The sequence below is a fragment of the Gavia stellata genome, chromosome Z, assembly GCF_030936135.1.
Source record: "Gavia stellata isolate bGavSte3 chromosome Z, bGavSte3.hap2, whole genome shotgun sequence".
In the NCBI taxonomy this organism is placed as follows: domain Eukaryota; kingdom Metazoa; phylum Chordata; class Aves; order Gaviiformes; family Gaviidae; genus Gavia; species Gavia stellata.
In genome coordinates this window covers 33,436,654-33,454,191 of record NC_082637.1, presented here as the reverse complement: position 1 = coordinate 33,454,191, position 17,538 = coordinate 33,436,654, and the positions used below count along the sequence as shown (strand labels likewise).

At 36.6% G+C, this 17,538-nt stretch overlaps 1 protein-coding gene across 3 annotated transcripts in view; it reads left to right on the top strand.

Annotated features, from left to right (window-relative positions):
- The window catches only part of PTPRD (protein tyrosine phosphatase receptor type D), a 284,032-nt gene that overhangs the window by 163,106 nt on the left and 103,388 nt on the right, over positions 1–17,538 (top strand). For all 3 annotated transcript variants that reach the window (XM_059833662.1, XM_059833663.1, XM_059833664.1), the window contains 6 exons: positions 548–741; positions 4,826–4,943; positions 9,966–10,553; positions 10,986–11,083; positions 11,969–12,228; positions 16,987–17,077. In XM_059833662.1, the coding sequence (XP_059689645.1) occupies positions 548–741; positions 4,826–4,943; positions 9,966–10,553; positions 10,986–11,083; positions 11,969–12,228; positions 16,987–17,077 (1,349 nt within the window). The remainder of the gene's footprint in view (positions 1–547; positions 742–4,825; positions 4,944–9,965; positions 10,554–10,985; positions 11,084–11,968; positions 12,229–16,986; positions 17,078–17,538) is intronic.

Sequence of the window (17,538 nt, the reverse complement as noted above, 5' to 3'; positions counted from 1 at the left end):
CTTTTTGATTTGGTTTTTTTTGGCTTGGGTTTTTTTTTGAGTTTTGTTTTTGATCTTGGAAAACTGATGCTCCACACATTTTCTTTTCTTCCATGGTTGAAAGTGACAGAAGACAGCCCTATTATCAGCCTCCTTTTTATACTACTGAAAAAAAAAACGAAACAAAGAACTTAGCAAACAAAAATAAGGGAAACTTTTTTAAAAATCTTCCTTTTTTTATTGTTATTAGCATTATTATTATTTCAATGATTAAAATATCTCTTTGTACTGTAATGCTTTGAATCGCAAAGCATCTTCCTTGGCTTTTGTACATTTTTACATGTTTTTCTATTTCTCTAATACTCTTTTTTCTTCCATTTTTTGCATCAGTCATGGTTTTTGATCTTTTCACTGAAACTTAGAGCAGATTGGTTGAGCATTTTAATTTGTTGAACAATTTGTATTCTTCAAAGAAAACATAGTGAGTCTGCCCTTTTAAAAAAAAAAACAAAAGACATGGGTGGGACAGGTGCCTGTAATTCTCTTCTGTCCAATGATGTTGTTCCAGTTCCTAGTGGTCCTCCTCGCAAAGTCGAGGTAGAGGCTGTCAACTCTACTGCTGTTAAAGTGTCATGGCGCTCGCCTGTACCCAATAAGCAGCACGGTCAGATCCGAGGATACCAGGTCCACTATGTGAGGATGGAAAATGGAGAGCCAAAGGGTCAGCCCATGCTGAAGGACATCATGCTGTCTGATGCACAGGTAATTAGGGTATTTTACGTTCTTTTCTATGTCACAGTGAAAACATTTCTTGTAGCAGGGAGCTATCCAGATCTGCCTTTTTTTTTCTTTCTATATTTCAGCCTACCAGCTAAGATGTTTTATCTCTATTTTAACAACTTTTTTTCAGAATACTTATGTTTAAAGGTTCTTGGGCCAAACCTAGGCACCCTTTTCCGTATAGGTGTGTACCTAAATGCTAAGCTGTGTCATTCTGCTGGCCGCTTTAAACCTGGAGACTTCACTCTTTACCTATGCTCTGAAGTTTTAAAGCAGCAGGGAGAGCTGAGCCAGGTCACAGTCAATATAGCAAACTGTGCACTGCCTGATCTACACACCCAGTATTTCTTTGTTTCGGTGGAGAACCTAGAATCATTTAGAAGCCTGTTTTAGCCCATTATTACAGTGTTTCTGTCATTAGCATCTATCCACCTCACCATGTGTTTCACAGGAAATGAGTTTATTAGTGCAATTTTAGAAATCACTGAGGCATTTATACTTGTCAATGTTCATATCAATAACTATGCAATAAAATGAGAAGCTTAGTTTAAATAGGCATGGGGTTACTTATATTGCAAAATTTCCCGTCCATTTTATAAATTATGAAACATGATGAAAACAAAAGCCTGATCACATCAAGTTTAAAAAGCTCCAAAAAACAGGATTTCACTGATTGGGATACACTAACGCTCTGTAAAACTGAAGATTCGCAAAGCTCCTGGTACTGGAGAAATCATCCTACATTGAAACTATTATCAAGTACGCACCTCTCACTGCTAGCTCTCAATTTATGACTGGAATGACTGGAAATGATAAGAAATTAGCAGCCTAGCACAAAGTAAAGAGTTAAATTTGCCTCTTAAGCATTTTATGTGAATAAATAAATGTTTTTTGGCTTCTTTCATTTTTTCTTCCAGTCTTCGTTCTAAATTTCAGTGCTGCAGATACCTTTTTTTGAGAACAGGTCTCCTACACCTGCATTTTGCTGATGACCCTATTCTCAAAGTATTTTCTCTGTTTCTGGAGGACTTTTTTGTGTTTTTACCTGCCAGTCTGTCTATATATCTATATGTACTTACCTATTTTGCAAAACATGGAGATCTTACAGCTTAAATTCAGTGGAGAAGAAGATGGAATCAAGTGGGGAGGTGGGAAGGGAAAGGGAAAAGGGAGAGGAGATGGAAAAGGAGATGCTGCTGCGCTTTGGTTCTCCCCTTCCTTGCACAGATTTTCACTTTCAACGTTTGTGTGGGAGTAGTTTAAAATAATTTTAAACACTAGAAGGTCAGAAACGGAAACTAGATGAGATATTGAAGCCCAAATAGCATAAAGGCAAAAGTCTTTTTTTTTGCCATGTTTGGCTTTGACCTTCCTGTTTGCCATTGGTTCACACTGGATAGTCACCTCCTTTCTCCTCCCGCCACTCCTTCCTGCCTAGCATACTTCTATGATATATGTGACCAGGGCTTATGCAGGTATGAAGACCTTGATAGCAAAAAATCAGTGTGGTTACGTTTCAAGACCAAAAAATCCTGCTATTAATTTAAATAAGGTATTGAATTCATTCAGGAAACTCAAGCATATATCCTAGTAACGTGATAAAATAAACCAGGTAGCCTTTAATTCTGCCTTGGTAGATTTTACTAATACAATCTATTATAAAATATTACTACATGGTACAAGAGGATTCATTACTTCTTTCATCTTTCAAGGAAAGAGAAGTGGCTGTTTTTTAGGGAGAGCGGAAATGGAATTAAAAATGCCTGGCCTGATTTCATTAACCAAATTCTATGTGATTCTACAAGATTAATTCAAATTGTACATGATTTTTCCAGACATCTTTCATATTTATTTCACTGTTAAGAGGAAAACATTACCTCAAGCAGGCTACAAATCTCTTCATTTCTTTTGTTTTTTCTTCCAACGTTCTTTACTCTCAATCAGTGGGAATATGATGATACTACTGAACATGTGAGTAGTTTTTGACTGGCCAGAAAAACAGTGTGTATTGGGTTTGGGCTTTTTTTTTTTTTTTTTTTTTTGCTTGTTTGCTTGTAGCCTCCTTTTATTTTTTTGAGTTTTCTTCAATTTTCTTTTTTTTTTGTCATTTGCACAAATGCATGCTCTGAACGTCAAAGGTTATGGCACTTTTTTTTGTTTTTCTTTTCCCAGGGAGAGTGGGGCTTACTGTTGCTTGCTTGGTCTGGGGTTTAGCATGATGCCAAAATGTACAGAACTGCTTTGTGTTTTCTTCTTTTTTATGGCTATCACTACTTTGCTTCACAATTTCCTCTTTACAAGAAGGTGTTAGAAAGATAAAACAAAAGTGGTTCAGAGTTGCGTAGTGATAGTCAGATTTTTCTGCATTCATTTTAAGTTTAATGTTTCTTTGTGTGGCCAAAAGTTGAAGTCAGTTATGTTTTCTTTTTAGTAATTTAATAAATCTATTTTGTAGGCTATGAGGAAAGCCAAATGCCCTACAGCCTTTATGCCTAAGTAACAGTGTTTGCTGTATCCAAATCACACTTTTAAACGACAACACTATATGCAAGCATATCTCTTACACCATGAATTACTGTTTGGTTTAGATGAAGCTAGTATTTTTATCACTGTTTAAAAGGATGGCAGGGGTTTTATTTGCCTTTCATAATTTTATTCTGTTAATATTAGGTGCAGTTTCTTATGAAAGGTGAGAAATCTCTTACTGATTTTGGCCTTTAGGGTCAATTCAGTTCTGAGGTAGAGTCTAAGGAGGGTGGGGTTTCTTGTAGCTTTTTTTAACATGTTTTTTATTTGAGCTGTTTTGCCCTCTTGTTCTGATCTTTACCTTGTTATTTCTATATTGTTAATAACTTACTGTAAATACAATGCTGAATTCTAATCACGTCTGTACTAAGGTCATACCCACCCACTATCTTGAAAAATCCATTTACTGTGGGTAGTCTGACCCATAATTTTTATATTAACTTTTATCGTTGTTGCATCTGAGGGGTGAGTGATTGCACATTTGCTATTTATTCTAGACGCATAAATGTGTCATCTCTCTGGCAGCAGTGAAATTTAGTGTAAATCCATTCAGGCACGTGAAGATGCAAAGGAGTAGTCCAGTGGTTACAGACTGGAAGCTGATGCGTTGGGAACTTTGGGCCAGTCAGTTGCCTCTGAATACTCTTCTTTTATATTTGCAATAAAAATTATTCGTATCGTGAGTGTTAAGGCTTAAATTCCTCTGGCTGCCCTTATAGCATGACATAAGTTTAGTTCATTTCAGGTGGCTGGCCCTTCACCATCTTCTGTGTGTGTATACGTGTGTGTGCACATTCGTGTAAAAAGATTCCCCTTGCTTTGACACTTACAGTTTGATCTTGCTCCTGTTCCCTTGTACTAGTTGAAGAGCTACTTGTTTTGTAGCTGCTGTTGTTTGTTTGAGGGCCATCAGATTTATTCTCTGACCAGATTTTTAATGGTGTTTTAGGTAGTTCTTTTAGACTGAAGAGTGAGTTGTTTCTGAAGTCCATTGAGATATTTAGGTGCACAATCCAACCAGTGACACAGATTGCAATGAAAGTGTTACGGAAATAACAAGGCTTCCTTGTTCAGCTAAACCATCATTACTTAAAAAGTGTGGATACAAATGCAACACTCTTCTTACTAGGCATTTTATAACTATATCAGTGATGTCCTGTAAATGACTAAGTTAAACAGAGTTTCTCGTATCTGCATATGCATGTATTTCACAATATCAGTAGTATTGCTCAGGCAAGGTGTTTCAGAAGGCTTTATTCACTGTTCACACCACTAAGCCTTTGGTCTTGTGCCTTAAACTACCTGAGGCATGCTATTTAGAAGTGTGCTGTCTTTTATTACTTAAGTGAGTGAAACATCTTGCATTATGAAGTATTTCACACAGAACAGTCTGTTGTTGCTCTCAAATGCTTGCTATCACTGCCAGTAGCACAAAAGCGTGTGCACTGTATGTAATATACAGGGGCTGTCTGAAGGATTCCGTGATCTCCAGGAAAACAATCTATTTTTAATAAATTGTTCTTGGTTTATTTCATCTTAGGAAATGATAATTTCCGGGCTTCAGCCTGAAACTACATACTCCTTCACTGTGACAGCCTATACAACAAAAGGTGATGGAGCACGCAGCAAACCCAAACTCTTATCTACTACTGGTGCAGGTAATACTCATATACCCATTAATCCCTGAATAAATCCTTTGACTTTTCCTGCCAGTGTTTTGCTCCTACTATTTGGAAGTCTCCTGTTGTGTAAAAAGTGTTTATAGGACATAGGGTTTTCTGTTCCAGTATTTGGCCCTTCGTTGATTCAGATAAAAAGAGAACCAGTGTTCCCCTTTGTCCCTTTCTCAGTTCAAGATGCGGCCAAAATGTAATACTTAACTCTGTGCGTTGTAGTAGCTCTTTCATTCTGATTGGTGTCTTCTTGAAGAGGAAAAAATAGAAATTCAGAGCTGAGAAGGGTATTTGAAAAACTTGTGAAGGGCTTTACGCATCTTTATGAGAGCAGCAATGCTACTGCCAGTCAGTAAGAACATTGAAAGAACCTGCCTGTATGACAGTCACAACTTATCTCAGAAGAATGTGATTATTAAAGCAGAGAATTAGAAAACAGAATGAAAGTCTGGCCTGTGAAACTCTGAAACCCATATTGCTTCAGTGGCAATGTGAGGCATAAACTGGGGCAAAATACACCATGCGACTGTGTTCAGTCTGCATTTGATCACAGGTGATACTAAATGGTGGGTATCTGACTGCATGACCAATTCAGCTGATTCAGTCAGCACTGATGGGATGAAGTGAATTGCTTTTAGATGAGCAACAAGGTTTTTCAAATTTAAATGCTTCACTGTGGTACAGCTTAACCAAATGGTGCCACCACAGCCTTAGTGTGGTGTTCACCTACAGGTGTTCAGAGCCTGTGGGTGTTCATTTTCTGGGTTTTGTAGTGTAGCCATTAAGGATATTCCATTACAATCACATGGAAACATTTGTAGCACTGTTATAAGCTCTCATAATAACAATATATTGTTTACAATAATATATAAAGTCCAAAAGACATATGCATTTTTATTTATACTGATTGACTCAATTTTTAAAACAATCACTGCAAGCAAAGTACGTCTTGTACTAATATCAGAAACATCTATATCCTTGTCTCATCAGCTTCCTTGGAAAAATCTCACTCTTGGTGGCTAGATATATCATATAGTTTCATTTCAGAGTACCTTCTAGTCATTAGTCTTGACTGATGCTGAAACTTACCCTTCAGCTTCTTACCTTCCCTGAATTCTCATGGTGTGGGAAAAAAGGTGATACATAATTCTCGCTTGCATTTGGACTTGATTTAAGAAAAAAGTCACTTGATCCATTATTCTTTTTAAAGTTCAGTTCCCAATTTAAATAAACACAATAATATTGATTATGATTTGGTTAGTTTCTAGACATAAGCATAGGCTATGCAAACCTGCTTGCAAAACTTAAAGCTTCTGTGCATTTAGTTCTTATTGACTATTCATGTTTCACCCTTCCAAGATCTCTCATGCTTCTACTTTAGCAAGATGAACAAATCCCATGTCCCATAAAACCCTGAGTGACTGAAGAGCAATTGAGAATCAAAGGCATGCCTGTAAATGAAGTACATATTACACTATTCTTGCTGTTTGCTTCAGCCTGTGTGGACAAGTAATGTTTGTTCCTGGTCTCTAGGATAACAGCTAGTTACCATTTTGCTCCTTCATACATTCCAGGTTGTATGAACACCTCTTCACTTGCTGTTACAGCTAGCTGTGGTTGAGTTCTTTTTGTAAGAAAAATTCGTATGCCAATTTTTGAAAAAGAAGACAATAAATATAGTCGGTACCAAGAGTTTCCAGCTCACTGTCTTCCTGTGAGAATACAACAGGCAAGTGAAGGAATGATGCATTAATACCAGGGGCTTCTAGGTCTGAAATACACCCTCCTGTTCTCTGAGAGTTTCCATTTGATTTTTTTTTCCTAAAAAGGTTCTATTCAAATACTACAATAAAGCAAATGAAGGGTCTGACTTTCTAGTCTGATTTTTAAAGGTTTAGTTCAGGTGCAGCTGTATTAGAATGAGTGAGATTATATCCCTAAGAGGTAGAAAAGGAGAATAAAAGTCTAAATGTTTACTGGAGAAGCTTACTATTCATAAGTTATTCAGATGATAAGTAACTATTCAGCTGTGTCCAGCTAGTGATAGAAAAGCATCATTTATGTTTTTAGATGGAAAAGATTCACCAAATGTAAGTGAGCCTACAGTACGGTAACTGCAGTTAATAGTGAAGTCACTGAATGGGGTTAATATTTTCACTCCAGAGTGTGTTTTTGTCTTATATTCAGTTTCCATTCCTAGTTTTTGAAATCAGATGGAAGAAAAAATGTTACTGAATATTTCCAAGTCAAAGTATTTGAAATTTTTAAATTACTTGGGGCAGAAGTTACAAAATATGTGATTAACAAGACCTTGATAAATATTAAGACTTAATAGTCAGTTAATCAGACCTTTAATTTCTGGGTCATAGTAGTTGAAGAATCTCATAGCACAACAGGTTGTCCATTATTTGGAATTTACTCTGTGCTGGACATCACTCTTGAAATACAGATTTCAGCTAAGAGGAGAAAATTTACATTAAGACGGTAGTGTATTGTATAGCAGCTAACAGAAACAAATCACTTTGAGTAATTTCACAAAGGCAGCTTGCATGAGCTTCTACTAGTAACGGCATGCCATTACAACTGGTTGGTGTAATGACTGTTGCATAGGGGTGTGTGAGGAACATCTTGCTGTGCAGTAAAGGAGGTGAACTTCAGTAGATCAGAGAATATATTTTTTCATGAGAAATTTCACTTCATTTGGGCTCATGCCAAATTCAGGTATTATTATCAGAAGAAATTTCTAGATAGAGCTATTCCATGATGCTACTGTATATAGGACTGCACACAATCCTGCCATTTGTCCCACAAGACTGTAATAGTCACAAGTGATCATACTAAAAGAAAACGTTAACTGAAAGCTATCTGGAAATAAAAAGAGAGAGAGAAAAACATTTTCTTTATCAATAGTGGTGTGTTAACAACAAGGAAATTCATACACTTTGCAAAATCAGATAAGCTCCATATTAAAAAAAAAAAGTGACTGTTGTTATTTAATCACAGGGTATTTTACTGGATAACTAAGCTTTAGTAGTTCCCCTGTTCTGATCAAGAGCAAGTAGTAATTTCTTTCTTTCTCTGTAGTTACCACAAAGGTTAAAAAATAGTTCTAATGGCGAGGCCTGCCACAAGAAAAAATAACAATTTATCACAAAAATAATTTAGTGACATCTTCCAGCAGTCTCTCCTCTAGAAAGCTAAAGGAATTATTGTTCCGTTTGTGCGGACTTTTCTTCTCTTTCATATGCTCTTTTGGTTTCAGTAATAGTTACAATGTACAGCAAAATACATCCTGCAAAAGGCCTTCACAGGCTTTTCTTTGTTCCATAAAGGCTCGTAATAATCAATGAGGAAAAGTCAGAACTAGTCAGTTACTCTTTAGGCAGCAGAAAGTGTAGGAAAAAACTTAGAAAATTTGTGGGAATAATACTTGCAGGTGAACTAGACATTTAAAAGGAAGGATACTTGGAAAATTTGTATAAAAACTGGTTATAATTCTTATGCAATTAATTAGAAGCAATGTCATGACTTGTGACAGATACAATGAGGAAATGGCTTATTAAACGCAGAATTTTCTTCAAGCCATGCCATTCCTCCCTCTTTATTCCTAATTCATTATGGAATGGTAGTCAGAACTTCTGACAATAAGAATCTGATTTGCTGGGTGCCTGAGAACTGAAGATAAGTAATAAAATCCATTGAAGTGTTTAAATACAGGAACCAGAGCTCACAGTGCAGCAGTTACATTCACATGGGAAGGCTTTGAATGCGGATGGAACTAATTAGTCTTCATGGAAGACTATGTTATCATGGCAGTACTACTGCCAAAACTATTCTAGTCAGGCATTGGTACACAATGAACACCAAATTTCTAAATAGTTATGGATATGCTTCATTATCAAATAAGTAATTGTAATAGACTATTTTGAAATAGAAATATTAATGAAAATATAAATGAAATATATACATATATAAATTAATATGAATGCATGAATAAAAAAAATAAATATATAAATTAAACAGAAACAGTAAATGAGAGCAATTTATATCGGGACTCCAAAACAGTATACCATACAATTGTATAATGGGATTTCCCTCTCAATTAAGATTAATTCGATCCTCTAGATTGAATGTCCTCACCACACTTACAGTCTGAACTTCTCTGAAAGACAAATCATCAGTTTGGACCAATAGTTCCCAATTAAGGATTTGAGTGTATCTGGTGTGCAAGTTAAGAAGAGCTTCCAATTTAGTCTTCTTCAGAAGAAATCCAGTTCACATGCACCAAGACCATGCTGGAAACTAAATCATATGTGATAAACCAGGACAATCAAGAAATTAAATTCCAAACTGTGCTACCATTGCAAGCTGAAACAGCCTGTGCTGGAGGTGATTTGTGTATGGAAAGTGGAACGATAGGGTTCTATCATACATAGCAATGATTGTTGCTGACACAGTTGGTCTGACTTCCCTTCTACCACATTTTAACTATCAATGGCAAAAGTTATGTTAGACACATCTAGAAACTTGTAATTTCTCCATTATTATTATTACTACTACTACTATTATTATTATCATGAATTATTTTTCCATTTACAGGAATGGCAGAAATGTGCCTTGGATTAAATTAATGAATACTTATGACAATACTCTTTTTTTGCAAGCAAGGATTTGTAAGTGAGAGAGAACCATTGATAAGATGTCTGTTTGAAGTTTTACTTCTTGAGTTGTGTTCCTAAGTCCTGTGCCTCTGAATGTTCTCTGTATTTAGAAATAAGGGTAGGGGAAGAAGACAATAAACATTAAATGGCTTTACTATCATAGTTCATTATACTGTATGACTCAATAGTACAGGAGGCAGACATTATGTCTTCCATAAGACAGTAATTTGTGAAACTAAGAGTAAGGGAAGAGAAAATTTATCCCTATTCCTGATAAAACTAGCCTCAAGAATTGTACATGCAATTCTGGTTTTATTTATCATCTTTAAATAACATTGTGCTACAGTTCCAGGCAAACCTCGGCTTGTGATTAGCCACACACAGATGAACACGGCTCTAATTCAGTGGCACCCTCCTGTGGACACTTTTGGCCCGCTGCAGGGTTATCGCCTGAAGTTTGGTCGCAAAGACGTGGATACATTTACGACCATGGAGTTCTCAGAGAAAGAAGATCACTTCACGGCCACAGACATTCACAAAGGAGCTTCTTACATCTTCAGGCTCTCAGCTAGAAATAAAGTGGGCTTTGGGGAGGAGATGGTTAAAGAGATTTCTGTTCCTGAAGAGGTACCCAGTGGATTTCCCCAAAATCTCCACTCAGAAAGCTCTACTTCTACATCAGTTCAATTAACTTGGCAGATGCCACTCTTGGCAGAGAGAAATGGCATTATCACCAAATATACCATCTTGTACAGAGATATCAATGTTGCTTACCAGCCAGTTGAACTCCCTGTTGTTCCTGCTGATACCACTATGACACTTTCTGGCTTAAAACCAGATACCACATATGATGTAAAAGTACGTGCCCACACAAGCAAAGGGCCTGGTCCATATAGTCCAAGTGTCCAGTTCAGGACACTACCCGTGGATCAAGGTAGGATTTGTCTGCTTATGGCGTTGACCTTTAAAGGAGTATCAGTCTTTGGATATCAGTGTTTTTGAAGCTGTAAATAAAACTGACCAGCCCATTCATAAAAATAGGTTCATCAAACACAAAAGGTAAAGTATGTAAATCTTAATATGTTTTGGATGCCTTAGAATTCAGCTGTCCCTTACCAAGCAAGTTCTGGCTAACATCTTCACAGTTTTTTCAGGTAAGGAAAATGTACATATTGGGTTGTCACTAAATAAAGAGTGAGAATGAGTTAAAATGTGATATTTAAATATGAGCGAACAGGTAGGAGAACTGAATCCTTGTTGCTTTTTGACCTAAATGGAAAGCTAATAGTCCCAGGTAGCAGTGGACATATAGAAAGATCTAAGCTTCAAAATGTTTTTATATACATTGTTTCTTTTTTTCCAGCAGTGTTTGCAAAAAATTTTCATGTTAAAGCAGTAATGAAGACTTCTGTTTTGCTGTCCTGGGAAATTCCAGAAAATTACAATTCAGCCTTGCCTTTCAAAGTAAGTTACTTTCCATTTGTACGAGAGAAAATACAGAAACTAAAGGATGTCATTCACCTGGTTGAGTAGCTTACTGTGGACTTTTTTGGTATTGCTGTATTTAAGAATGCAAACTAACCAGCAATATTGACTCAAGCTGTTAAATTTAGTCATTTGGCAATATGAGCTTTCCACTGTTGTGGCAGTATTTCCAAGTCAGCCTCATACTTGTTACTATGTATGGTATGAACACCTTACTAATTTGTAGTTCGTTGCTACTATATTTTAGATAAAACAGTGAAAGAAAAGAATATTTTTCTTCTTTTTTTTTTAGTCATTTCTGTAGTGACTGTAACTGAGTACCATTTTGTTTTTTGTCTCCTCGCATTTACAACAACACTTTTTTGCATTATAACTCTTCTACTCCACTAACTGTAGCATTAGCCAGGTAAAGAGACTCAATGTAAGCTGCATTCTGTCTGGCATTTCTTCTGCATCACTCTTCATCACTTGTGTTATCTCAGGCAGTGGCAAGTGAAGAGCAGTATTTTATGAACTAAATGTTACAAAAACATTTCTGAATAAAGAGTGTGAATGAAAAAGTCAAGGTACCTTTGACAAGTGTGCCTTGATATATATGCTGAGTTCAAGCAAAACTACTTAATTTGAATAAGTGAAATTAGATTTCAGGGGTGCTTAAACTGCTTTAAATTAATGTAGTTCTTTTTTTCCTCTGAAAGCGACAAGTTTAATTGCAGTAGTAAATTCAGTACTATCTTACAGCCTAAAATGCCCAGTAACTTTCATTTTAAATTTATAGCTAGGTTCATTCCTGAATTCAGTGTGACAATATCAGTTGCCTTCTCTTAGTAATCAAAACCACCGTCAATTTACATATTAACTTAGATCCTTTATGATGATGGGAAAATGGTCGTGGAGGTTGATGGACGTGCTACTCAAAAGTTGATCACTAACTTGAAGCCAGAGACATCATATTCATTTGTGCTGACAAACAGAGGGAATAGTGCTGGAGGTCTTCAGCATAGAGTGACAGCAAAGACTGCACCAGATGTGCTTCGCACCAAGCCAGTCTTCATTGGAAAGACCAACTTGGACGGCATGATAACTGTGGAACTTCCAGAAGTACCTTCAAATGAGAATATAAAGTGAGTGAATGAATGACATACCATTGTTTTTATCTCCAGAAAGATGATTATTCTTACTGTAAATAAAATCCAGAGTTGTAGTGGTGGACCAGGGCTTTATTCTTCATAACAGTACAGAGAATACAGCACTCTGCAGTAGTATTTGGACTAATACTGGACTAGTATTTGACGATACTAAACTGGGAGGTCCTGTTGACTCTGTCAAGGGACAAGAGGCCTTGCAGAGGGATCTAGATAGACTGGATCATTGGTCAATCATCAATGACTTGAAATTTAACAAGAACAAATGCCAGATTCTGTTGTTAAGGTACTTGAATGCATCCAGCAGAGGGCAACGAAGTTGGTGAAAGGGCTGGAAGGCATGTCCTATGAGGAATGGCTAAGGAATTTAGGTTTGTCTAGTTTGGGGAAAAGGAGGCTAAGGTGCAACCTCATTGCTCTCTACAGCTTCCTGAGGAGGGGAGGTGTAGAGGGAGCTACTAATCTCTTCTCCCTGGTATCCTGTAATAGGACACGTTCACAGCTGCATCAGGGGAGGTTCAGATGACATTAGGAAACATTCCTTTACTGAGAGGGTGGTCAAACACTGGAACAGGCTTCCTAGAGCGGTGGTCGATGCCCCAAGCCTGTCTGTGTTCGAGAGGCATTTGGACAATGCCCTTAATAATTTGCTTCAACTTTTGGTCAGCCCTGAAGTGGTCAGGCAGTTGGACTAGTTGATTATTGTAGGTCCCTTCCAGTTGGAACTATTCTATAAGTTTGTCACTTAGCCAAGTATGTAAGACTGAGTAAAATCCAGATGGAATAGAGAAGGATTGTCCTTCAGTTTGTAGCTGTTTCTCAGAGTACTTTTGTGTTTCATCACTGATTTCAAATAGCAAAGAGGGATTAAGGAAGCCAGTTGTATTTTGAACAATGTATCCTCTCAAGAAGAATGGATAACCCATCAATGGGTATCTACCCTACTGCAGCACCTTGAAGTACTCAGACTCAGTCATTCCAGATTTATGTGGAGTTTTAAAGAATTGTTACTGCACTTATATTAATTCAGATGAATTAACTCTGAAGTTTTTTATTAAAAGGAAAATCTCAGGTCCTCTCCACTGGTCCCAGAAAGAAAACAGGAGATTTTGCTGAAAAATTCGGCAGAGAGTTTACTAGATGTTACATAGATTTTGGGGGAAAAGGTGCTGTGGAGATTTAAACAGCAGAAATAGGACTAAAGAGCTGACAGCACATGGTCAGCAGGGGTTAGAAAGGTTAGACAATAAAGATTTGCCAAGAAAACACGAAGCATAGTACAATCAGTAAGTGTTACTGCACTGCTTACAGTGATTCATGTTGGTCTATGAGGTTCCCATGTGTAATGTAAAGGAAATGGGGAGGAAAATCAGCAAGTCATTAAATATTGTTGGGGATTCAACTTGTCCTCTCCCTGGTGGATTTTTACTGACGGCTTTGTAGAAAGCTGCTCCCCTTTTTCATTACTGACTGAAGATTTTGAGGCAGGTGAGGTCAAGAAAGAAATTACTTTGAGACATTAAAAGGATGAAAAACTGAAGAATGTAGCCATTATCATTAGATTCAGTAAGATGTGGTCAGTAACAAATGCAGCTAAGGAAGACTGAAGATGGAATGAGTCAAAAAAGATTTATGAGGCAGAGCATTCACAGAGAGAAGAAACTGCAGGGTAGCTGGTCAAACAATAGCAGAAGGTAGCAGTGGAAAAAGAGCCAATGCCCTTCCTTTTATGTAGTGTAATAAAATGAAAGAGGCTAAGTGACATCAGGAAAGGTGCATTAAACCTATGGGGTCTGTCCAACTGCCAGTCTTGCAAATAATGTATCTCCTATATCTATTGCCTAAGAAGATGTGATCAGTCTTGAGATAGAAAAACAGAACAGCAAAAAAAAGATTGACTTGACCCTTGGAAGCACGCGTACCGAAGCAACTACATACTGAACAGAAAAAGCTTACCTGATGCTTGCTAGAATAAATAAGATTATTGCAGCTATAGTCTTTGTATGGGAAGAACAATTTTGTGTAATAGTTATGTTGACATTTTTACAGTTGCTGTTCCTCTATGGGTACATTATATGCTCATGGTTGTCTCTATCTTACTATGAAGTACTATACACCGAGAATCTTTCAATAATACGAATTACACAGAAGGTAAAACAGTTAATGGTTTGCTCTAATGAATTATAGGTAAATACTAATGGGATTGAGGGTAATGTTATGAGAGCTTTTGTAATTTATTAAAGATGGTAGAAGTAACTTCCATTATTTCAATGTTTGATGGTGATACAGCATAGAAATTGGAGCAGAGCTCGCCTTATGCTAAGTAAAATGGATCTCTTTTGCTGGCATCATCTCAAGTGAGCAATTTCTTCATTTTCCTGTAGTATTTTGGGCTAATTCAAAAGCAATTTTTTGGTGTCAAGGACAGTTCATGTTTCTCTGAATCTCTTCCACCTTTGCAAAGTCTTAGGTAAAAACAGTTTTATGGAAGACTTTGGCCTTTGTAATACTCAGTAGTTTAAGCAATATGCAAGCAAACACTCCATTTCTTACCCTTCCCCCCCAAAAAAGCCCCTCAAAACAATCAAGCAAATAATATAGCAAATAATAAAACATGTTTTTCAAGAGATGCTGCATTTTCTGGAGTTACCTAGAAATAACAGAACTTTGTTGTCCTTTACAATTTGTAGCACTGTACATTTATGTGAACAGTTTCATTTTTCTGCTTGCTGTTGATGTGCTTTCAGCTTTAAAATACTCTGTATGTGCTGAAAGTCTTAGTGGACAATCAAAGTTATGAGTCGGAGGCATGCATGAAGAAAGTGTGAAAGACTGTGAAAGTAACATTTACATGCTGGATGTTCCTTGATTGAAAAAAAAGTATGAACACTCTGTTAGCTTAAAAAGAAAAAGTAGGAAAAAAAAAAGGATAAGTAAGAGACTGTTGTGCAGTTCATGCAGCAGGTGTATCTTTGTTGTCTGAAAGACATATAGGGGCCAATTCTCAATTGCTTTTTGTCTTGATTCTTAGGTATCTGTTAAAGAAAAGGTATGTAGGTTGTAGTTATTTTATACATGGATAAATCAGCATTCACTAGGATTTGTTATTCATGTAACCAAAGAATCTTTAAAATACTTACTCAGGTTTAAAATCTGGGTTCAACCAGCCTTACTAGTTTTGAATAAGACCTTCAGTGTAAAAGATGATTTATCATATTGTTGCTATAAGAATGCATGCTGCAGTTTTTATTTAAATACTGGAATACAGCAAGTGAGCAGCAGTCAAAAATACGTGGCCAACACTTCTTGTTTCCAGCACCTCCTGTTGGAGCTCAGCATTTCCACAGAGAAATTTCTCAAATTTCTTAACACAAGAATTAATAAATATGAACATTTATTACAGTAGTTACATTTTGTCACATTTCTTCTGTGGGAAGGAGCTTTAATTCTTCTTAATTAAAACCATTAAGACTATTAAAATGGACCAATGGCGTGCACTGGTATGGAAGAAAAATAGTTTATTGAGTCGGTTTAGACTGAGATGGTTTTTGATCAATTCTAAGGCAAGTCCTTTCCTGTAGACTCTCTTTTGCTAATTACTTTAGGTTTTTCAACTGCGTTGCGTGAGTCAAACAAATAGTCAGTACTGCAAAAGGTTGAATAGGCTGTAAAAATGGTAGGCTGGAAGAGAAGAAGATGGTCCATGAGACACTAAAATTATTTTCCGTAATAGAAAGCCAGACACACCTTCTTAATAAGCTCTGTTGTTACTAGAAGCAAAGGAGAGCAGCTTCTTTCCTTCTCCTCCAAGATGGAGAGCACTTGACTTTTTGACAAGGCTGTTTATCAAGAAGATATATATTATACCATCCTGGATGTCCTGCTATTGTGGTTCTACTGCTTCTTTCCTCACAGTAATGTGAAATTATGGATCTGCCTGACATGCATCCAGGTTTTATGAAGGAAAGTGCCATACCTCTATTATACTAGAAAGTATAATTTACTAGTCTCCATGGGAGGGAGGAGGAAGATACTTTCAGGAAAATGTTTTTGAGGAAAACTGATATGTGTCATTTGCAAATCCTAGCTGTAAAGAGAGTATACATCAACCTCTCTTGTCTGTGACTGTGAACAGAATACTTAAGTAGATAAAGCTGATGGTCATTGATACTCAAAAGTAAAGTGTGTGTGGGTGGAGTGTATGCCATGTCTCCTTGATATTCTGTATAACAGTGTTGGCATCAACAAACACATTATGTTAACCTACTATTCTGATTATACATGAAAATGGGGGAAGATGGGGTGGTAATTGAAATTTAAATATATGGTAATATGTTCCAATTTAGGGGTTTGGGTTTCTTCCCCAGTGTGATGATGGTAGGGCACAAATATCCCATGGCTCCTGTATTTCAAATGAAATAATAAACTGCAGTCAAACATTTTAGAACATGGTAATTAAAGTTTCTTATACATATTTATATGTTTACATTAAAAGGCAGGTAATTAGTGCCATTTGTTTGTCAAATGCTTTACACTGGATGTGCTTTCAAGAGTGTGAATCTTTACAATTATGTTTGGAAAGCTGCAGTGGCATAATAATGTGCAAAAGTTTGCTCTCAACATGCCGCTGTTGAGAGAACAGCGGTAAGTTAAGTTCCTCTGAACAGACACCTACTCCATCAATTTATCTATTTCTTTTCCTTCAACTTTACTTTCATCCAACTGTTTCCTTTACAGAGGTTATTACATAGTTATTGTGCCTTTGAAGAGGTCTCGTGGAAAATTCATCAAACCATGGGAGAGTCCAGATGAAATGGAACTAGATGAGGTACTGTATGTTTTTGTTGTTGTCTTCTCCTTTATTAAAGAAACAGTATTATTAGTGGTATATGATTAACTCAACCATTTTTAGAATTTTTGATTGTCAGGACATTTTATATTTATATTTGAATTAGCCTGTGGGGACTGAAACAAAAGTTCAAATTACTTAAATCAGAAGACAATAAAGACATTAAGTTGCAATAAAGCACACAAAGTGTCTGATCTTTGTTGGCATTAATATTTTACTCTTTACCTACTGTATAACATAATGCAGAAGTGCAGGAGGTGAGATGAGTTGTCAGCAAAAGCTTAATCACCAATGATACAAACTCTAATAAAGGTCTGGTTCATTAGTGGGGTGTTTACTAAGCCTGTAACAAATGCTAAACTGCAATTTGCACTGCAGTTTAACATTTGACCTTCTTGTGGTGTTTTCACCTGATTCTCACATACTGTAATGCTTCTGGT